This window comes from Gasterosteus aculeatus, chromosome Y (assembly GCF_964276395.1).
Source record: "Gasterosteus aculeatus chromosome Y, fGasAcu3.hap1.1, whole genome shotgun sequence".
NCBI lineage: Eukaryota > Metazoa > Chordata > Actinopteri > Perciformes > Gasterosteidae > Gasterosteus > Gasterosteus aculeatus.
This window is the reverse complement of record NC_135709.1, coordinates 15082501-15105791: the sequence shown is the minus strand read 5'-3', so window position 1 is coordinate 15105791 and position 23291 is coordinate 15082501. Positions and strand designations below refer to the sequence as shown.

Below are 23291 nucleotides of genomic sequence, written 5' to 3'. Positions count from 1 at the left end.
TTTTGTTAAGATGGCGTCATGAAAACTAGAACAGATCCTGTTTTCACCCTTCACAATAAAACACTTCCGTTTCTTCAAATTAAAACCACATGGCACCCTGCAATTTGGAAACACGACTGCACCCATGTTACAACCAACAATCAATGCCCAATGTCCAGAACTGCAAATAAGTCACAACATCCTCCCGCCCAATGAACAACTGTTCATACGTATCAAATTGACCTTTAACCTATTTCTAATGGGTATAGTAACTGAACAGGCCTTCTTAACACGCTGCCTGTAGAAGTGCAAACATTACATGAACGTATGAGGCCATCTCTGCCTGGAAAGACCTCTACGAGTCTACCCATCTTCCATGTCTGTCTGGGTGTGTTGTCCTCCCCAATGAGAACAACATCTCCTACTTTAAGTGCTGTTGGAGTAGGAGTGTCCACTTTGTGAGCGGATTTCAAGTCCAATAGATAGTCTCTGCGCCAGCTGTTCCAAAAGCTGGTCAAAAGTCTCTGCTGGTATTTCCACCTTTTACCAAGCTCCTCACGGTTTGCTGTGAGCACCTGAGCTGGAGAAAGAAAAGTCTTTGGTGGCAAGGAAGTCAAGCGTTTACCAACCAGGAAGTGTGAAGGGGTAAGTGGCTGGGGCTCTAATACATCACTATGTACATACGACAGAGGCCTAGAATTCAACACTGCCTCAACCTCAGTAAGTACAGTTGTGAGTTCCTCAAAGCTCAAAGAGGCTTTTCCCAGTACCTTCTTTAAGCATGTTTTAACAGATCTCACAAGCCTTTCCCAGAAGCCCCCCCACCAGGCAGCCCGCTCAGCAATGAACTTCCAGGTGATCCCTTTCTCAGTAAAAAACTCTGTGAGCTTTGAACCTTTAATGTTTTGCCATAACTCCTTTAGATCTTTGTCTGCTCTTTTGAATGTCTTCGCATTATCAGAGTAGATGATCTTACATAGCCCTCGTCTTGCAATGAATCGCTTTAAGGCTAGTAGAAAGTTCTCTGTAGTCTGATCTGAAACCAACTCCAAATGTACTGCTCTCGTTACTGCACATGTAAACAGCGTGATGTATGCCTTTACTGGTTGCCCCTTAGATCTAACATACAAGGGTCCTGCAAAATCTACACCTGTAACTTCAAAAGGAGGTGACTCAGTTACTCTATCTCGAGGTAAAGGAGCGGTAATCTGCTTTGCTGCTTTAACCTTAAGTTTTCTGCAAATGTAACAACTTGAAACAATGCGTTTTACAAGCTGTCTCCCTCTCAAAATCCAGTAATGTTCTCTGAGTTGAATCAGTGTATCTCGTACACCAGAATGCATCACCTTTTCATGACATGAATGAACCAATAGCTCAGAGTACTTGTGATTTGTTGGTAGTACCCAGGGGTGCTGTTCTCTGAAACTAAAATCAGAGTGGTGTAGTCTTCCCCCAACACTTAGCAGACCATTTTCATCTAAGAATGGTTTCAAGTCTTTGATTTTAGAGTCTCTTTTCACATTTAGTTTTGACTTTAGCTGGGACATTTCAGAGCTAAAACAGCGCTCTTGCGTAGCCTTTACCCAGTACATTTCAGCTGCAATCAGCTCTTCTGAGGTTAACTCTCCCTGAACCCTTTGACAAGACCTTGTGTTAGTTACAAAGCGTTTTACCCATGCAGTGATTCTTAACACAGTCTTAAGCCTGCTGTACCTTTCTAAGTTCAACAGAGGTACCGTTTGTTCAGCGCTAGTGAATTGTACAACAGTCTGATACTTAGATTTCAGTTCAGTGTTTACCTCATTCACCACATTGTCATCATCAATGTCCAGCTCCCTTTCAGCTGTGGACAGTGAAGCTGGTCCGCTCCACCACAACTGGCTCTCAATAAGACTCTGTGCATGCTGACCTCGTGTAGGTAAGTCAGCAGGATTCATTTTACCAGCACAGTGGGACCACGTCTCCGGGTTTGTGAGCCCTTGTATTTCAGTCACTCTGTTGGCCACAAAGGGCTTCCACCGCTGGGCAGAGCTGCGGATCCAGTGAAGAGTGATCATCGAGTCCGTCCACATTTGAAGTTGGCTCTTCTCCATGTTCAGTGGTTTGAGAAAACTGTGTCCTAATCTTGCTCCAATAAGTGCACCCATAAGCTCCAGGCGAGGTAATGTCATTTTCTTTAGGGGTGCGACTCGCGACTTAGAGGCCACAAAGCTTGTAACAGTCTCTCCTTGTTTGTTTTTTCCTTGTAGATATGCCACAGCACTGTAAGCCTTTTCACTTGCGTCACAGTAGACATGCAACTTCACCGTGTGTGACTCTTGCTGGATCTCAATGTGGTACCATCTGGGAATAGCCATCAGGTGGAGCAGTGGTAGCTCCATACACCACTGTTCCCATTTTTCAGTCAAATCAATGGGTAATGGTTCATCCCAACTGAGCCCTCTCTCCCACATTTCTTGGAATAGGCACTTCACTCTGATAGTAAAGGGAGTGAGAAACCCAATGGGGTCAAATATGCGAGCCGATGTTTGTAGAACACTTCTCTTTGTGTTTTCTTTGTCCCGTAAAATGTCAATGAGTCCCTTTTGATCAAACACAAAATCATCTCTCTCTGGTCTCCAAACGAGTCCTAGCACTTTGAGCACGTTTCCACAGGACTCTGTATCTCCAGTCAACTCTACTCCAGTCTCCTTCCACATGGCTCTCAAGTCAGGTGAGTTGGTAACCCATTTGCAGAGGTCCATACCTGCCTGAGCGAGAATGTCTTTTGCTGTTGTTGTCACATGTAGAGCTTCCTGCACAGTAGGTGAGCTTGAAATAAAGTCATCTACATACAGAGAGTCACTGAGGATCTGTGCTGCCTTTGGTTGTTCTGTGTCAAATAGTTTGAGGTGTTTTCTGATGGTGGCAGCAAGCAGGAATGGGCTGGGAGACACTCCGAAAACCACTCTGTTCATTCTCAGGACACATACCTCATTCTTGCAGTCTTTGGTTGGGGGTCCATGCATCCACAGGAACCTAACAGCATCTTTATCCTTTTCTGCGAGGGAAATCTGAAGAAAAGCCTTGGTTATATCAGCAGTGAAGGCAATCTCATGCAACCTGAATGTGATGAGTACCTCTAGCAGGTTTGGGTTTAGATTAGGCCCTGTGTGCAAACAGTCCTTGAGGGATGGGCTGTCTGCATCATGTGAGGACGCATCAAATACCACTCTCAGTTTAGTTGTGGCCTTGTCCTCTCTTACAACAGCGTGATGTGGCATGTAATATCTTACAGTCTCTTGGTTCCCTGTCACTGTTTTGTCCTCTAAAACCTCCTCACAGATCCCTTGCTGCAGGTAGTCCTGTATTACGTTGTTGTACCTGGCATACAAGGCTGCATCGGTTTTTAGTTTTCTCATAAGGCTCTCAAAACGTCTCTTTGCTACCTTAAAGTTGTCTGGAAGCTGGTCTTTGTCAGATCGCCATGGTAACTCCACTTGGTAGCGTCCATTTTCGAATGTAGTAGTCTGTTCAAAGCTTTGTAAAATGTCTGAGTCCTCTCGGCTCTCCGCCTGTTTGTTTACAATGCCCAGGGACTCGACCTCCCAGAATGCATGTAACTGTTTGGAAATCTGGGTCTCTTCAGTCAAACTTATGTGCATGCAAGTGGTTTCTGTAACGCTGGAGGTAGTCACTGGCCCCTGCAAAGCCCATCCAAAAATACTCTCAACTGCCACTAGTGAATTTGTGACCTTTTGGACCTTTCCAGTGACTGCTTGCCAGTAGTAGTCTGCTCCTATTAACACCTGCAACTCTTGATCGTTAGCACCTTCTAGTGGAAAGTCTGCAAGTTGAAGCCCTCTTTTCTTTATCTCTGCTTGAATGGGCTCGCTTGGGACCTTTATCACAGCACTGCACACCTGAGGAGTCTCTACAGCTTCAATCTCAAGTCTCTGTTCAGTGTTCCACATATTCTGGAGCTCAACTCTCACAACATTGCGTTTCTCTGTTACAGGAGAGGTGGAACCAAAAACATGGAGATTTAGTGTCTCTTGCCTTACAACTGGGAGTCCTAAGGCTCTGACGACGTTTCTGTGAATGAAACTTCGCTGGCTGCCTCCATCCAATAGACAGCGTGTTATCTTCCTCTCCTTTGGTCCTACAGTCCATGTCTTAACTGTCTGAAGTAGTACTGTGTTCTGAGTATTGGTCTTCACCTTTACAGGGCTTGTCAATGACGACAACACAGCTTCTGTATTTTCACTACTATTGGTAGTGTTAATATCTAGCTTGGCTTCAGACTGCTCACAAACTGACAAGTGGTGTTTCCGGTTGCATAGGCTGCACAAAACCTTTACTCTGCAGTATTTTGCAATGTGTTTTGGGCCTAAGCAGACATAACACCGTCCAAGTTTTCTCAGTTTATCCTTGCGTGCACTTACTGTATGGTCGGAACAGTTCTCTGGTTTGTGGTCGCTACTGTCACAATACACACAGGTCCGGGGCACGGCACTGGCGGTGTGCAAGGCGGTCGCTGACGGGACACTCCACTTTCTGGGTTTATCGCAGGCGTAGGATGGCTTACCCACATTCTTGTGTTGTGGGCTCGGATCCTTCGATGCATGGCCTGGTCTTGTAAGCTGAAGCGCTCGTTCTCTGCTTTGCACCTCATTTTGTAGAAACTGAATCAACTCTGGCACCTTCCATTCGTTGGTCGCGTTTGGTTGGCGGGTGTAGGCGAGTGCGATGTCCTCCGGAATGAGCTGCAGTAGCACTGGACAAAGCAGGCAGCCGTACGTGTCACTCTGGACTCCAAGTGACTCCAAACTGCGTATCTGGATCTCACATTCATCATACAAGTGCCTCAAAGCTGTAACATCGGAAGATCTTTTAACAGGGTTTAAGTTCAGTAATTTGGACATATGGGCACTTATCACAATGTCCTTTCTCCCAAAGCGGCTCTGGAGTAACTCTATTGCAGCATCGTAGTTGGCATCTGTCATTGTAAGCCCTGCAATAGTTCTAGCAGCTGCTCCAGTCAGGTAGGATCTGAGGTAAGTAAACTTGTCTGTCTTGCATAGTACCTCATTTCTGTGAATAGCTGTTTCATATTGTGACCAGAATTCCTGCCACTGGCTTATTTCACCATCGTACTTTGTTATCATTAGCTTAGGAAGTTTAACAGTTTGTCTGGACTGTGATGTAAATGAACCGCTGCTCCCATCGCTCACGCGCACTCTCGGGGTGTCTCTGATGGTTTCCTGATGCCCGATGGCGGTGGTGGCGCGAACCTTCCAAGTGAGAACGCGGTCCATGTAATCCAGTGTGCTTGAAATCTCCGTGTCCAGATCGTCCGTGGACGTCACATCTTCTATGCCCTTGTCCAAGTCCAATAAACTGTCCTCCTTCGATGATAAAACTGCCAGAAACTCGCGTAGTTTGTCAGTATCTGGTCTTTCCTTCCCCACCTCGTCCTCTAGGCGGGTTAACAGCCTCGTCGTAGCGGCGCGAATAGTCGCCCGCTTCCTTTTCAGCCGCTCGAGTCCCTCCGTCATGACGGCTGCTAAACCGAGCCGTTAGCTGTTCACTTCGTTCGAAAAAGTTCTTAAAGTCCTTACATCCCGGGTTTCGGCACCAAATGATACGTAGATACAGCTTCTATAATCATGACGGAGGCTCGGTAGTTTTACTGAACTTTGTTGTTCAGGTTTATTGAACAAAACACAGCGGCTAAATACAACTTTTTCTGATTTTACATTTTTTGTTAAGATGGCGTCATGAAAACTAGAACAGATCCTGTTTTCACCCTTCACAATAAAACACTTCCGTTTCTTCAAATTAAAACCACATGGCACCCTGCAATTTGGAAACACGACTGCACCCATGTTACAACCAACAATCAATGCCCAATGTCCAGAACTGCAAATAAGTCACAACAAGAAGAAAGCTATAAAAAAAAAACAGTGAGCAGAGTGAGAACAGAGCAGTGACAAGTAGGTGTGAAGAGGAAGTTCTAGTAATGACCCGAAAACAGAGAGAAGCGTGGGGGAGGAATAAGGAGAGAGAGAGAGAGAGAGAGAGAGCGAGAGAGAGACAACATTTTGTTTAAATAGATTTCACAATTACTACGTCACTTCTGGTTACCAAGGATATAATGGCAGGATACAGGTCATTTTCCGGCCCCTGGGTTGAGAATACTAATATAAGCATCCTCCTTAGGCCCATGCAAATACCCCCATGTGTGTATGTAACACACACACACACACACACACACACACACACACACACACACACACACACAGTTCAATTTCTCCTGTATATCTGCTACTGCTCCACACCTGACAGGTGCAGACAGAAGCACACGTACCCTAACAAGTGCACATAGCGAAGAACGACACACGAGGACACATGCTGGGTGCCAGCAGGGAGCAGCTCAACGGGCCAGCAGAGGCTTTCTGCACGGTGGAGTTATTTTAGGGCGACTGTCTTCAAGGTCGAGGCCGACTGCTGTCAAAGCCTGACTCAACACACAGCGAACGGAGAGGAGATCAAGGTTTGGTTTCACTCAACAAAACTGGGCGTCGGTGTTCAATCTCAAATTTGAAGTTGAAGTTCATTCTTGAAATTGAAAGCAGGGGTTTGAATCAAGAAAAACATTCCTCTTTTGTTTTTTTCTGGTGTCACCCGCACGTCTTATTACAACAGCATGCGCTGTGATTGGTTGGCTGCTTTGATACACAATTAAAAATACATGCAGGAAGCGGTCCTAGTTTGACAGTGGGCTGCTTCAGCTGCACGCAGGGAGAGGGTTAATAAAAGGGTCCATGCTTTTGTCAATAAAGCCAGACACTCTGGCTCCGTCACATCGGCCTCGAGAGCACTCGAGATGCTGCAAGTGGACCCGCTTGGTCTAATTTAAAGTTGTGCAGTATTTCCCTGTTCACTGTCGGGCCGCATAAATTCTCTTATACATTCCTCCAAGAGAAGTATTGATCTCGAGCGCACGTGCATATTTTGTGTGCTCATACAAAAAGCATTCATCTATGTGTGTGTTTGCAATTGCACGGCTATCTTTGTGCGTGTGAGCTATTGTGGGTACCCTGTGTGAAATAGCGTCGACAGGGAGCAGCAGGAAGAAGCAGAGGCCTGCGAGCTGGCCACATAAGTTTAACGGAGAGGAAAGAAAATAAATACCTGAGGGGAAATGGTAAAAAGTGGAAAAAAAGAACAATCGCAGCGCAAAATAGCAACAGGCAGCCGGCAGTGCAGTTTCATCGTGTTTTGCCATTCCAGGAACACCTGGTGACATATGAGCTTTGGGTGTTGTTTTTCCGAACAAAGAAGGTGTTGCTCCAACTTACAAAAAGAGCGCGTTGGTTTGGTACATAATAAACAGAGCTGCACGCACACACTGACAAGTTGAAACTATCCCACATTGCATTCTAAGGATTTCAGGTAGAATAAGCTCAAATTAAATCAAACGCTTCCTGGTAGCAAAGCATTTATCTGAGGTAAGTAGTCTAACTAAATGTACTACTAAATGTAGTTATTAAGGCTAATGCACCACATAAGTGCTCTAAATATCGAAGAATAAAACCTGAAGTTCCAACTATGTAACATTAAAGGTGATTTGACAAGACTTCAAAATAAACACAATTTACTCTTCAAAAGTTGATCGTGCCCAGCATTGTTGATTACGTGACCTTGGTTAAGTGAAAACATGTATTTGTGAAAAAAGATTTATTTCCAGTAGGAGTGAATAGACACGGAAGAGAGAGAGAGAGAGAGAGAGTTCTCAGAGTTGTGGTTAAGTTGAAAGGAAAGGGGGGAATAAAAAGGCTTTGATTGTTGAGGTGACTTAATTGAGAGCGCCACGTTGCCAGCAGACCAATAAATCCTTTTCTGTATAAGAAATATAAAGCGACCAAGCTCACGTCGACCACATTTGAGTGTTTGTCTCTCTGTCGCCTCTGGTTTGGTTAAAACGATGCACCTTTTATTCTGGTGCACAGAATGTCACTGCAGCAGCGATTTGTGTGATGAGCAACCAGCAGCTGTCAGACTCGTGTGAGATGTGTTCTGTGTGATCTGACTCATAGCCGCTGTCATGGTAACACATATTATGAATAATACAAGCAATACTTCCACATCGGTGACAAAATGCCCGTTCGCTGTTTGACAACGATTCAGATGAGAAGATCGACTCTGCTCTGGTGCTTGTTATGTAAATATGAAGCTACCTGCAGCAGCCGCTTAGCTTAGCTTAGCATCATGGCTCAGTGGCGGATAAGTCTCTATGAATGTTATGTGGAACTCGACATGTCTGAAATATGTTTTGTAGTATTGGATCATCTGAAACTGACCTTATATTGTGTTATTTCACTCAGAGAAAAACAAAGCTGAGACATTTGACATTTGAAAAATGGTAAACCTGAGGGACTTCTGGCAGATTGAGCTCACTCGACAACACAACACAAACTGTGCTGTCAGAATAACTGCAGTCTTTTTGGGGTCTGTAACTAGCGCCAGCCACGGACGGAAACAATAACTACAACGACTAGAATCTGGTGACTGATTATGCTCTTATTCCAATTGACAGCTAAGCAGCGGCAAACACTTATATGACGCTCTATTCGTTGTCACAGGCAGTTTTTTTTCCTCGTGTCACATCCTGTCTAGCCCCGGGGACAAAAGGACCAACATTCAAAGAGAGGGGAGGTGGTGGATACGGTGAAGGGCTGTTTCTACATTGAATTATACATTAGCCGTAGTCTCTCAAACGTTTCAGAAAGACGAATGAGGCAAAATGTCGACGCAGTGCGACGCGTCTACGACGACTCCAGTTAGGGACGCTAAACACTCTCACTCCATTCAACAAAAAAGAAAAATCCATTCAACTTCTATGACGTGAAAAACGTCCTTGCGCATCTCTCAGGATCCCACTTGTTTGCTCCGCGTCCTGATATTGCTTATGGAAATGAGAATAAAGGAATATATGTCAAAAATAGCTTTGACAATACTTCACTAAGGCAGCAGAAACCATCTGATGGGAAAATACAATCGGACACATTCGACCTGAATACGCAGAACAATGTACTCCAGAGATTGTAAGCACCTGGAAGCTAATATGAGTAGGACACAATGAGAAAGGCTAACGTGACACTAAGCAGCTTTATTTTAAAATGTAAAAACATTAACATTAAGAGCACGAAAAGTTGAATTTGAGGAGCGCCTGAGAAAAGTGTTGGAGGCAAACAAAGGAGGAGAGATACGAGCATCAGCATTGGCTCTGAATCCACGTTAAGTTGGCTTAGTGGTTTTTATACAAGGGAACTAACACAAATCAGAAGATTATTAAGTTAAATGATGAGCTCTCACCATTGAGAGTAAATGTTTACGTCTTGCACTTTATTATCCTTGTAATGAGAGAGGCAGAGGCGTTTTGATCAAGTGAAGGTGGACCTGGTGGGGCCACTTCCCCCCTCCCGTCGTTACACCTACCTACTCACCATGGTAGACAGGACCACCAGGTGGCCAGAAGTGGTTCCCCTGTCCTCCACTACAGCAGCTGAGGTGGCCCGGGTGTTCTGGCTTGGGTGGCCCGTTTCGGCACACCGTCCGACCTCTCCTCGGACAGGGGTCCGCAATTTACATCGGAGCTTTGGACTGCGGTTGCCGAGGTCCTGGGGGTAAAGGTCCACCGTACCACGGCCTATACCCCACAGAGCAACGGACTTTGCGAGCGGTTTCATCGTGACATAAAGGCAGCGCTCAGGGCCAGCCTTACGGGCGCCGACTGGGCTGACCGCCTCCCGTGGGTTATGCTTGGCCTTCGCTCCGCCCCCAAGGAAGATCTTCAAGCCTCATCGGCCGAGCTGGTGTACGGCCAGCCGCTGCGCGTCCCGGGGGAGTTTCTTCCGGATGCCACGGCCCCATGGTCAGTTGCCTCCCTCGTGCTGTGTCCCGGGACGTTGCCGACGCTTTCGTTCCTATTCCGACGTCTCGCAAGGATTTGCCGTCGGCGAAGTATGTCTTCATCCGCCACGATGGCCATCGCGCCCCGCTGCAGCCCCCTTACGATGGGCCCTTCCGTGTCCTGGTGGGAGGGTCTAAGAACTTTGTTGTGGATATGGGGGGTAGGCCTGAGCGGGTAGCTATAGACCGTCTCAAACCTGCTCATGTGGATATTGGCGAACCGCTTCAGCTGGCCCGGCCCCCAAGCCGTGGGCGGCCCTCGGCGGCGGTCTGGGCCTGTGGTCATGGGTGAATTCTGGGGGGGCCTGTGTGGTGACCCACAAGTAACGCTGGAGAGACATTCACCAAAGGACTGTACCTTTAAGGGAAAGTGTTTTTGATGTGAGGTTTTAACGTGCGTGTCCGCGGTAGTTGTCACGTGTTGCGAGTTGATATGTATTATTGAAGTGGAGAGTAAAGCTGACTCAACGCATCTCTGTCTCCTGTCTCGTCACTTTTCACTCTCCACACCGTACTAAAAGCTATTAGAAAAAGCCGGAGCGGAAAACATGTACATGTAGTGAAAATAAGCAAACTGGGGCGAAAAATACGACCCAATGCTGAACTACAGCTGACTCCAGGTCACATGGTCCCCCACTAATTTATATGGTTGTGCCAAAGTGAATGCACCTGTGATTCTGCAGAGTTTGCTGTAGACGGTTTTCCGTTTCGGCGAGCGAAAAGGTCCCGCGTGTCACTGACAGGGATCCAGGTGACATTTAGGAATCTATTCAGTGCGGTGCCTACCGATTCCTCCGTACTACTTACTAATTCTCTTCCCGTCTCTATTGCTGTTTACCTTCCACCTTCCTGAAGCCATTCACGAAAATCAGAGAGAACAAGGGTTCTCTCTCTTATTCTCTTGCCGAAAGGTAACTTCTTGACTGCGCTTGAGCGTTATCCGATATTTTCAGCGGCTTGTTTCTTTATAACGAGCGCTGCTAAACAAGTACCTTCCCAGGGGAACAGCTCACCTTTGACCGCGCAATCAGAGCCCGGTACAGAACACCGGAGAAAGAGCCGTGAATCCACACTATCTCCTGTTTAACAAATGAGATCCTGGGCTGCTGCGGATTTATGTGAGCCCTGGGCTTATGCTGTTGTGGGCCGGTCACGGTAAATCTGCTATTTTTGTCAAGGTGTGAAATGTATTCCGCTGCTAAATCACACACAGGGGACTCGCTGAGACAGCGGCGCGCGCGCACACACACACACACACACACACACACACACACACGCGCGCGAGCACTATCGTGATTTGCTGCCTGACGTTTATTTGCTTCATTAAAACCGTTTCTACTGGTATAAACCCACTTTGAGGGCCTTGTGAGTAGTTGTCTGAGGAGGGGGGGGGTCACAGGGCCACGTGACCTTGAATCACTGGTAGACTCAATCACATGAACACTTTTCTGGATGGTTTGAATGAGAGACATGACAGAGAACTGGAGTACTTCACACAAAGTGCACATAGTTTCAATGCTATGATCTAAGTTCCACTGCAGCATTTTCTACCTTTAATCCATTTCTGAATTGCCGTGTCAACACTGAGGAACAAGACGGAGACACTCTCTGCTCCGCACATATTGTATATATTGGTATATACTGTATATATATATTATATATTGGAATATATATATATATATATATACATATATATATATATATATATATATATACAGTATATACCAATGTATACAATATGTGCGGAGCAGAGAGTGTCTCCGTCTTGTTCCTCAGTGATATGTGTGTCATTAGTGTTATTTTGTTCTTGTTGCTGGAAACATACAGGAGACCACTGATAGTAAATCATTCATATGCATGATTTACTATCAAGCAGGACATGAACAGTGGTCTCCTGTATTTCTCCAGCAACAAAATAACACTAATGACACTGACATTACATAATTTAGTGAAAAGTAGCCTATTCCACCACGGAGTCCGTCTTCTACAGATGCCGTCTCAGTAAAGTTTAATCTGTTTGGCGCTGGGATACGGCGGTCCCAGGCTGTCATTTATTAGTCACACATGCACATCAGCAGATGCATATTCATAACACATCCACACCGACAGCCCACGGTATCCCATAGCAACGGGATAATACTTCGTAGACCAACAGTTAGTTTCATGCAGCCGCTGTGAAAACATGGATTGGACGCCGGACTGGAGGCCCACGTGTTAACATCTGGATCCCTGCCTACCTGTCCCTATCTCACACACACACATACACACACACACACACACACACACACACACACACACACACACACACACACACATTCTCCTGGCACTACATGGCTTTCAGATTTCAGCATGATGCTCCTCCCATCACCCCTGTCTACTCCACTCTAAAAAATCTGAGAAACGAGAGAAACACAGAAAAGAGCACAGCAGCAGCACTGTACACAGTGATAAAGGTTGAGAGTTGCTTAAGGAAACGCGGTTTAAGAAAAATTAATTTAAAAAAATGACAGGACAGTTTAGAACAGGGGTGTCAAACTCAATTGCACAGGGGGCCAAAATTCAAAACACACTTCAGGTCGCGGGCCGAACAGAATAAGCATTTATTGAACACACTAAAACTAAATGTTTCTTTTAACATAAATATAAATACAAACAGACAGGAATGTTATTCTGCAATAAATAAACTTAAACTTTAAATAACTTAAAATATCTTGCTCTCCATAAAAATATATCCAGTCAAAATTATACAAGTTAAAAATATGAACATGCTGCAAAAAACCGCCTGAAAAAATAAATAAAAATTGTGACAGTGCTTGTGCTTTAAGTAAACATTAAAATAACAAATCAAAACATTTGAAATTCTTTGCTTTTGTCATTTTATATTAAAAAAACTTTGATTTTACTCTCCATAAAAATGTCTCCTGTCAAAATTATACAAGTTAGAAATATGAAGATACTGCAAAACAAAATAAAACCTGGAAATATAAATAAAATTTGTGCTTTTCAGTAATAACAAATAACGATGCAAAACATTCAGTTTTCTTTTCTCTTATGCCATTTTATCAGAGCTGGATGCTTGGCATCTTTTTTTGGCAACAAGTTGGTTTATGTTTTTCGTGAGGTCCCGTGTTGTGGAGACTCTCAGGATGGACTGAAGGTGCTCATCAGTGAGACGACTCCTGTGTGCGGTATTGTTTTCATCACTGAGAACAGCTTCTCACACAGATATGTGCTACCAAACACGCACAAGGTTCGAGCCGCATGTAGACGGAGCTGGGGCATTGCTGCGGGAATGGAGTGAATAAACAGTGTCGTACTTTGTCTTTAGTGTCCCATCACACTGCAGCTCAATCAGCTCCATCTGAATCTGCACAGGTGCAGTTTCCACGTCGACGGCAAATGGGTTGCGAAACAACTCAAAATTATTTTTTTGTTCCTCAAAATCACCAAAGCGCCGTGCGAACTCCGTGCGCAGCGCGCTCAGTTTATCAGCAAAGTGCGTATTTGGGAACACCGTTGTTCCGCATTACTTGGCAACAGGGAAAGTGGGGCAAGTTGCACTGGTGCATTTGTGTCTCCCATAAAATCAGCTTCACTGGAAATGCCTTCACTGCGTCATACAGGTCAGTGATCATGCGGTCACGTCCCTGGAGCTGGAGGTTTACGGCATTGAGACGTGCGGTTGTGTCAGCCAGAAACGCCACCGAAAGCGCTCGCCAAGACAGCTGAAGCGCTGCATTATGGGATCTGTAGTTTATTGTGATGTCAGCGCTTCATATCGTCGGGCCATTAGTAACAATAATATAAAATGATCTCGCGGGCCAGATATAATTGCATGCCGTGCCGGATATGGCCCGCAGGCCTTGAGTTTGACATATATGGTTTAGAACATAAAGAGCCAGGAAGACACTAACAAGAGCTAATAGGAATACAGGAGGAGAGCAGCCAGGGGCAAGTCACTCCGAGGGATAAAGATAGACTGAGAAGGCAGTGAAAAGCGTTAAACATCCCGGTGCAGAAATGACACAGAAGTTTTGTGAAAGAAGAGAACAACTCCAGCTCTTTTGATGATGATGATCGCCGTGATGGCAATAACCTGGGGCTTGTTAAAAGATTCATTCCACACACACACATACACACAACATCATCCCACACCTTCAAAGTGCACGCTCACACGAGGCATGTGGGCTCCCGAACCTCATCTGTAAATTAAGCACCACTCATCTTTGAGCCCGCCTGAGGTGCAGAACACCAACACTGAGAGAGAAATGGTGCAGTGAGAGAGTCGCGGCGAACGGGAGGGAAAAGGAAAAGCAAGAGAAGGAGAACAAAAAGCCCTGAGGAGGAGAAATCATTGAGCAGTGCAGTGGGAGAGCGAGATGGTGATGGAAGATTGACGACCGCACGGCCATTCATGGCCGTTTTGATCAGACGCAGAGAAATGTGGAGCAAAGGAGGGCGAGGAGATCCGCTTCAAACTTCCTTCCTTCCTTCCTTCCTTGCATTCGTCAACAGCCGCCAATACGACTTAAGCACAGGTTAGAAAGTGTCCAATCCAATAACGACTGGGAGGGAAAAGACGTGAAGAAGAAGAGCCAAGTGCCCTCGAGCGATGAGAGGAGTCCACTTACCCCAACCTCCACGTGATCCGAGCCCTTGTCATCCTGCTTGTGGAGGATCTCGAAGTAGTATCGTCTGGATGAGATTAGGCTGAGGGGAGAAAGAGCTATTGTTAGATATTTGATGCTGATGGGGTGGAAAAAGGGGAAGGATCTTTCTTTCTTTCCACCTTAGGATCCAGTTATGAGTGGCGAGAAAACCTGAAGCGCAGGCGTGAACAGGTTGAGGTCTCTAAAAACGAAAAGCTATTACAGAGTTTAATGAGACCGCAGTGAAGGAAGGTAAACGGTTTGACTGTAACGGCACAGAATAGTCATAAAGACACATAGCAACTGGACCTGAGAATAGACAGGTTAATCAACCGAGAGTGTAAATCTGTGCTCCAGCCGAGCTGGCAGAAGAGATGGCCGTGAGCCAGGATATTATCTGCCTTCGGTCCTGAAGAAAACACTCTTTCTGAGGAGGTAAATCGATGCTCCACATAAATTGACATTTTACACTTAAACAAGCGCTAGTATTTTTCTGGATCCCCCCGCTTGCACCGAGTAAAGATCCAATTTGGAGGTTATTCTCTGCACCGATGAAACACACACACACACACACAAACGCACCAAGCAACAGTTTTATTATCAAAAACACGGCTCTGATAGGCCAGCGTGGCGTACGGACGACACCCGAGCTCCACTCGTCACATCGTTAACCCTCCAAGCAGACTCACACATTTCAATACAAAGACATATCGGATAATGTTTTCTACACACACACACACACACACACACACACACACACACTGTACAAATGCCCTTTCTTGTGTGCCTTCAATGCATAGAAAAGCTATTCTTGGATGTATAAAATGATTTTGAATCATTAAGAATCTATTTCCGATAAACAAATCAAGATTATTTTAATGGAGTTTTAATACGACGTGTGGTGGCTTTGCTCTGTTTCGCTGGTTTCCTTTTCTCTCTCGTGTGACGGCCTGGTTTATCTCTCCAGTCTATCGGTCTCCGGACACAAACAAAAAGGCTCGTATTCTTTGATTGAGGCCGTGTTTTGAATTGAGAACAGCCCCCGATGAGATAAATCTACGACGCGACAGCAAACAAAAGGAACCTGCTGCACGAGGTTCTCCTTTTTCCTCGGAAAATTGTAGCATGGCTCACAAATTAAACAGATTCGACCTTTTGGTTTACAAAGTTGGCAAAAGGCAGAAGATTTAACAAGTTCCCAGAGTCCGTGGTGACATTTCATCCAGCCAGCATTCCAAAACGGTCACATTGGGAAGCCAGAGACAGCAGCGTTTTGTAGACACGTCTAAGCTTGATAAATGACCACTTGTATCACCCATAAAAGACCCGGCCTTTCTCAATAAAGGCCGACGAAAAAAAAAAAACATACAGTCACAGTGCAGACCCGTTGGCAGTGTGTGTGTCTGCGTTTTTCCTCCCGATGTAGTTGACCGAGTTGAAAGGGAAGGACAAACGGTCGGAGGGGGCGGTTGCGCGCGTTGCTCAACGCACAAACGCCACCGTATCATCCGGCTGCCGAGCGTCCTGTAGCCACTAAATCATTGCAGGTGGTGGAGAGCAGTGACAGTGGGCTAAGGTCACTCTCATAAATAGGGAACGTCTCTCTGTGCAGCTGCTGGAACGGCACTCAGCGGAACCTAAGTGCCTCTCTCAGCTCCTGGCACCCAACGTGCCCTTTCTCCCGCCTTCAAACACAACAACAGCCGAGCCACGATTTGGTAAAAATAAAATAAATAACCTACAAAACAGAGTCAAAAAGGGTCATTAGATCAGGTGAAATTTGAATTAACACAATTATTCTGTGGGGGGAAAAGAAAAAATGATCTGAACCAGAAAGCTGAGGGCAGCATTTAGTCTATTATGAAATATGCAGTCATTGATAACGTGGATATATGTATAAAAACTGGTTCGCAAAATGTCGCCGTTATTGGAGAACTAAATCTCAATCTCACCATTCGAGCAAATTCTATTTTAAGTTGACGTGTCTTTGTACATCCTAAATTCAGAAGGATTACAGCCTCGGTTTATTGAGTTCCCGGCTCCGAGCAGACAACTGAGGATGGGTTTTAGGGATATTGCTACGTTTCCTGACCCTTCATTAGTCGGTTTCAGCCCCTAATCAAAAAGGACCTAAAATTAGGTTAGATTAAAATAAGGAGACATTTAAAGATATGATAACAGAGAAATGAGACGTGGAAGCAGATTCTTGATGAAATAATAAAAGATTTTGACAAAATCTCTTTTCAAAAAGTACGACACTAAACTGAAAGACTGGAGACATAGAATGGAGCTGTTGCATGAGTCTCTATTGCCCCTTTTCCACCAACAAGAACCAGGTGCTGGTTCGGAGCCAGAGCTAGAGCCGGTTCGGAGTTGGTTCAACTGACGAGCCTCCAAAGAACCGGTTTGCTTTTCCACAGGCTAAAGAGCCAGCGCAGAGCCAAGTCCTACGTCACAGTTACGTCTCATCTTTCCCAGCAACGTTAGCCAAACACAAACACGTCATCAACAATAGCGGACGTTGCTTTGCTGGGTGCTATCGTGCTATCGGTCTCCGGACACGGCCATGATGTTCATGGCTTTGCGGACCTACATCGACATCCAAACACGGCGGATCAAACATGTTCGCGCGGCTCGCCTTTTTGCCTAGTAGCGTCCATTGTGTTGTTGTTAGCTCGATTAGCTGCTATCGAAAAATGGCGGATCACAAAGTTTCTCTCGTCTTGTTGGTCACGGTTACCCCGCCCCCAGCCGCTGACGTAAGCGGTTCTTACTTCAGCAATGATATGGTGCTACTTAAGAACCACTTTTACTGGTTCGGAGCTGGTGCTTTGGTGGAGGAAAACTAAAGAACCGATTTGAAACTAGGCTCTGGCTCTGAACTAGCACCAGCCTTGGTGGAAAAGGGGTATATGTGTACAGGCGTGTCTTCGTGGTGATGGATGGCGAGCTGAGCTGTAGTTGAAAGAAAACAGCAACAGAGGAGAAATCATACATCCACTAATCTCTCTGTATCATAGAAGGGAAAATAAATTACAATAAACATTCCTGAGAAGTGACTTCATACAGAATGCCCCCCCCTCCTCACCTCCCTGACATAAAAGGAAACTTGAAGGACAAACGAGGGATGGAGGAGGATAGAATAGCTATTAGCGTCTGAGCAGAGGACACAAAACAAGAGTCTAATTGCCTGACTAATTGGAGCCTTTGTTTCCAGCTTCCCTCCATTGGGCTGAACGCGGAGAGGCAGACAAAGAAGCTCGACTGGGTTGGATAACACAAGACGCCACTGCTGGAGCGAAACAATATTCAGAGAGGATCATCCAAAATATGAAATATTTATTTGGCAAGAACATGCAGAGAGTTCTCTTTTTTTCTTTTTTTCCCCCCACTGAGACAAACTCCTTTCACGAGCATCTCAGAGAACGGGCAGTTGTACTGTGCGTTTATCTAAAAAAGACATATACAAAAGCCCGGGTGCACGACATCCTGAGGACAGACAGGCCGACTGAACGCACATTCACACACACTGCTTTTCCCTGCAGCCTCAATAAATCCTCCTTCTTCCATCACCCCCCCCCTTTCCCCATGTTCTCCCTCATCATCTGCTCTCCGCCCGTCTCCCCCCATCCTCCCTCTATCTGGTCCGTTGCTTCTTCTCGGCTATCTACCTATCTTATCTTATGTGGCGTAGCAGCATATTATTTTTTCCAATGTTTTTTTTTTTTTCATCTCCACGCCTCCACTTCACCGCTTTGGGTTTTTGTATTAACACTCCTTCTCCTCCGCGGCTGCTGGCCTGAATGCGTGGATCCGTGAAGAAATATAACAAAACAAAAAATGTGCTACGCCTCGTTCTCTTGGGGTTTGTGCATTTGTGGCACACTGGGAAGCGTATGCTCATTTCATTACAGAAAAGTGAAATTACAACTATTACATTTCATCAAGGTCAAGTAATTCATGTGCAAGTGATACGCACAAGGTGTATTAGCAGGTTTGAAGGGTTTACCAAGGCCAACAACTTTTCCCTAATGTTAACAAATCCCATTATGTGACAAAAATCAAATGGGTTGTATAATAATAAAGTAGGTACTAAAGTATAATCTGTGAAGCCAAAGCCTGATGAAGCCTTTTGTTCTGGACCAGAGAGTTCTAATGTTGTCTAAAACACACACACACACACACACACACACACACACACACACACACACACACACACTAATAAGCCCATGCAGGAATGTTCACTCATTACCACAAAGATGGGAACCGAAGTTTATTTCAGGCCAAACAAACAAACATGTTTGGAATTTGGGACAGAGGATGTTGCATGTGTACAGACTGAAAAGCCCTCTGAGGCCAATTTGTCATTTGCAATTTTGGGCTAGACAAATTAAAATTAATTCAAGTGTAAATAAACTATTTATTTTTATTTGACCACGTTTAAAATCAGTCTCCAGTTAAAAAAAAACGGTTGGATGAGATTTCTGTCGTCAGTAGTGAGGTCAGTAGTTTCTCCACGAGCCCACTCATTACTCTGTTGAAAGACACAAGAGTTTACAGACGTTTTGAACAGCCACTCCGAGGCAGGTTGGAAAAAAAAAACAATTGTATAAATATGGCAATAACATTACCTGCTTTCAGAGACACTAGAATTAAGAGCTTTACAGAGAAGCGTAAACCTCCTGCGCCCTCCTCACCTACGCACATTTAGCACAGTGGGCAAGAATGTTGACAGACGGGCTTTCGGGAGTTCAGACTCTGACCATCCATCAAGCACTTTGGGTTGAGCTTCCTGACACCTTCAAGCCTCCGAAGACATAGAACACCGGCGTTATCTTTTCTGCAATTTGTGCCCAACTGTCGATCTCCTCGTAGCAAAATCTCGATACTCCCTTGATATTCAACAAGTCACTTTCCAAGCAGCTTAAATATCCCCCGGGCCGAGCCGCCCCTGCGTCATCATTACTCTCTCTAATCACGTCTGGCGAGAGGCGGCCCTGCCTCACCCGGCGGTGGCGCTCGCTCATTGCTGCCAATCCGACGTCCGCTACGGCCGTCTCTCTCACGTCTTGAGAGACGCGAATCCGCCCCTCAAGACATCCTCGATCAGTATTCCTACGACGCCGTGAGCACAACTCCTATACTTTCCTCTCTAAGTGCTTAAGTGTCCATGCCGGCTAATAGCGGGCAGTGCTTAAATGATTCAATTATAGATACTTAAAGATCCCACAGTGAAATAGCTGGCAATCAGCGGTTAACGCCCGGCCTGTCGCGTCGCGCGTACGGAAAACAAACGTGGGCGTTTTTTCGGTGGGTTGACGGCAGAAGAATGAGCGGGGAAAGAAAAGACGAGTAAGGAAACCGGGGAGGGTGTTAAATGAAAAGGGCACACACACAAACATGTGCGCATGGAAAGGGAGGCCACACATCATCCAACGGCCACGTGTCTGCGGAGGATCCAGAGTAAATGTCATTTCCTGCCGCCCCGTCAGAAATGCCAGCTGTGGCATCTCGGATAACCTCCACCTCCTCGCCGCGCCACTGTCGAAAGGTCTGCGGCCGCCATTTTGACTTTCAATCCCTCCTCTAATGTTCGTCTCATCCACAAAAAAAGGCACAGGACGTGATCACACGGAATTGCTTCGTCTTCAGCGGCGAGATTCGGCTCTGGCATCTTTCAAACGATATTCCTCCCAATCCTTGCGCTGTCAATCACACCCCAGCTGCTCGAAAAGGTTTCCGAAATAATTGATGCCAGGCACGCCGTCTGATTTAGCTCAGCACGCCGCTCAGCGAGGTTCGGTTTATGGGAAACATCCACACACCTACGGGCAATTTAGAGTCACCAATCAACCTGATCCCCAGTGCACAGAAAGGCCATTGGGCGAAGTCGACACCGGGACCTTCTTGCTGTGAGACGACAGTGCTGACCACCACGCCACCGCCGTGCCGCCCCTACAACGCCTCGTCTTGCGAGTGTCATCATGGCAAAATGCAGTCCTCCGAGACCTGGTCTTGCAGTAGATTTGATCCCAGCATCGAGGTTAGTGTGATCACAGTATCTGGTTGAAGGCTTGTTTTTCACCCAACGGTGATTTTCCTTTCCAACTCAAACTCCTGATACACGTCCAACAGCAGGAAGAGCAGCAATCCTTTCAGCCAAGAAGCTGGGCAAGCAAATGTTTCGTATTTGCACTTCAAAAAGGCAATCAATTTTCACAAATCCCAACTAAGCAAGTAACTGGTGGTGCGAGCGGTTTTGTGGATGGTTGTTAATACATTTCGTTTGACGATCTTGTATAGATCCTCACGTGGATCGATTTCAGTGACATGAAAACCCCCAAAAGAGTGAAAGAAGGAAAAAAGAGACTGAGGGCTAAATGCTCTCCGTCCACCGGTTTTATGCAGCAAACTTCAGAATTTGAATGCAGGCACAACTACCTCAAAGACTCCAGACACTAAACAGTGTGAGTCATTGCCTCCAGGTGGCTCTGGCCAGGCGGCGTGGACGACCACCCGATCTCCCAAACAGCTGCACTGATCCTTCATTTCCATCCATCCCAATCTATTTAAATTACCACCAAGGAGCAAACCTTCACACACACACACACACACCGGTTCCAGCAGCACGGGGGTCCCGGTGCGTTCCGTCTCCTGTCATCTACCTCTACTTTTACAGCTTCAAACTCTCCCTCCCCCAAATTTAGAAGCCGTAACGGTGCCAGAGAGAGATTAGCGGGTAAGTGAGAGACGGGGACAGAAAGAGGTGCTGATGGGGAACAGGTGGCGCATTTGTATACGCATGCATATGTATATATTTATGTGTGGGTGTAGTTTTAGCCTTTTATCGCAGAGTGTGGGGAGCGCAACAGGCGAGATAAGTGTTTCAAGTGAACAACAGCAATACGTTTCAATCCCTGACAATATGATTCGACCCGGCAGCAGCAATTAGTCACTGTTCACTCAGCTTTGCGACAGCCGCCTGCACAGCTCCAATGAACCGAGGCGAATAAGTAACCCCAGTCCAAAGCAGCAGAAGAGAAGGAGGAGGTAAAAAGAAAAGAAAAGGGTCTCTCCAACCTTGCTAAAGTGTGAGTGCATGTTGGGTTTCATTCTTCTTATTGTTCAGGTACATTTCAAAAGACTGCTCTCAGTTTGTGTTTGTTTGTGGTTGTTGTTGTTGTTGCCGTTTCTTATGTGGAATATGCAATATGATGACTACTAGGAACATACATACATACATACATTGTGAAAGCAGGTTTATGGTACAATGGCCCTGAACTCTTAACTGACTCTTATAACAGCAAATTACTCAAGAGGATCAGATTGCTAATAGTTAGCGTATTTCTTTGTTTTATCAGATTTACACATTTTTGAAATGACCAGATGATAAAACCCATTATTGCTGTACACATTCAATATTTATTTTAGAACACGATGTATTATTTTCTGCCCTGTTAATTTACTCATTTCAATTCTATCCCATCTAAATTTGATGAATTCCTTTTTATGGACTTGCAGTATTCGTGCTACACACACAATTTGCCACGCTCAGGAGCCCATCAGCTTTGCTATAAACAGGTTGAGGGTAATGGTGTGTGAGGGATGCATGTCGCAGAGTGCAGCAGTGGGAACATGCAGATGACAAATTAACGGCCTTCAATAAAGTCATCGGATGGAGAGAGGAATGTTAAATGTCACGGTATTACATAACAAAAATGCACATTAATGCACAGATGTATTTATTTGCTTGCAAAACATGTTCGCTCATGCACACGCATATGAAAACATCCAACTAGGTTCAGCCTTATCTGAAGCCGTGACCTTTGCAAAATGACGCTGGAATCATGATGCAGTTTAAAATATTAAATATATTACAAATATTTCGAGGCAACAATGCGTGTGTGGGTCGGGTGATAAATATTACCAACACTAATCCAATCAGATCTCAGTGGGGGGGAGAGAACACGGCGGAGACATATTCTCTGCAACAGTTTTCCTGGTCTACAATTAGCAATACTACAAACACGGTACTGTGAGTAAAATGTCAGGCATTAAGTACATTATTTTATTTGAAAATGATTATTGATGCATTAATCACTTTAATGTTGCAGAGGATGAAGTTTGTTTTGAATATAAGTAGTTGTTCATTTCGCCCAGAGGATCAATGAAATCTATTTATTTTATAAATATAAATCAAAATGTTCAAAGTAACTCAAATTTAGAGGTGTTGAATAAATGTAATGGAGTAAAAAGTACAATATCCAACTTAAACACAGTACTTAGTTGGTGTTTCTGCCACATTCTGCCTCCACGCTTGGTCTCTCTATTCTTGTTATTGTTGGAGAGCTCGTCAGACAGGAGGAGAAGGCAGAAAACACTCTACAGCCGCCTCCGCCTCCTTATCATCTCTCCTTCTTCTTCTACTTCATCTTCTGTCATCTCTCTTCCGGATGGCCTTCTGCGCGAACCAGGCTGAGTGAATCCAACACACGGACCACACAAACCAGCCAATGGTCATTCCTAAAAGGTTAATGTGGTATTTTTTGTTGAATTACAGTGGAAAGTCGACACTTAAAACAGATATTAATTACTTCAGTTCAAATTATTTGGAGTTTTGTAAAGAGGGAGAATTTGGAAAACTTGGAGAACTTATACGGCCCTGACTGTATATTCTAAAAACCTACCACTTCCTATGTCGATGTC

At 45.3% G+C, this 23291-nt stretch overlaps 1 protein-coding gene across 2 annotated transcripts in view; it reads right to left on the bottom strand.

Annotated features, from left to right (window-relative positions):
- Positions 1-23291, bottom strand: part of LOC120812247 (N-acetyl-beta-glucosaminyl-glycoprotein 4-beta-N-acetylgalactosaminyltransferase 1-like) — a 113170-nt gene that overhangs the window by 10028 nt on the left and 79851 nt on the right. For both annotated transcript variants that reach the window (XM_040168067.2, XM_078097824.1), the window contains one exon: positions 14568-14646. In XM_040168067.2, the coding sequence (XP_040024001.2) occupies positions 14568-14646 (79 nt within the window). The remainder of the gene's footprint in view (positions 1-14567; positions 14647-23291) is intronic.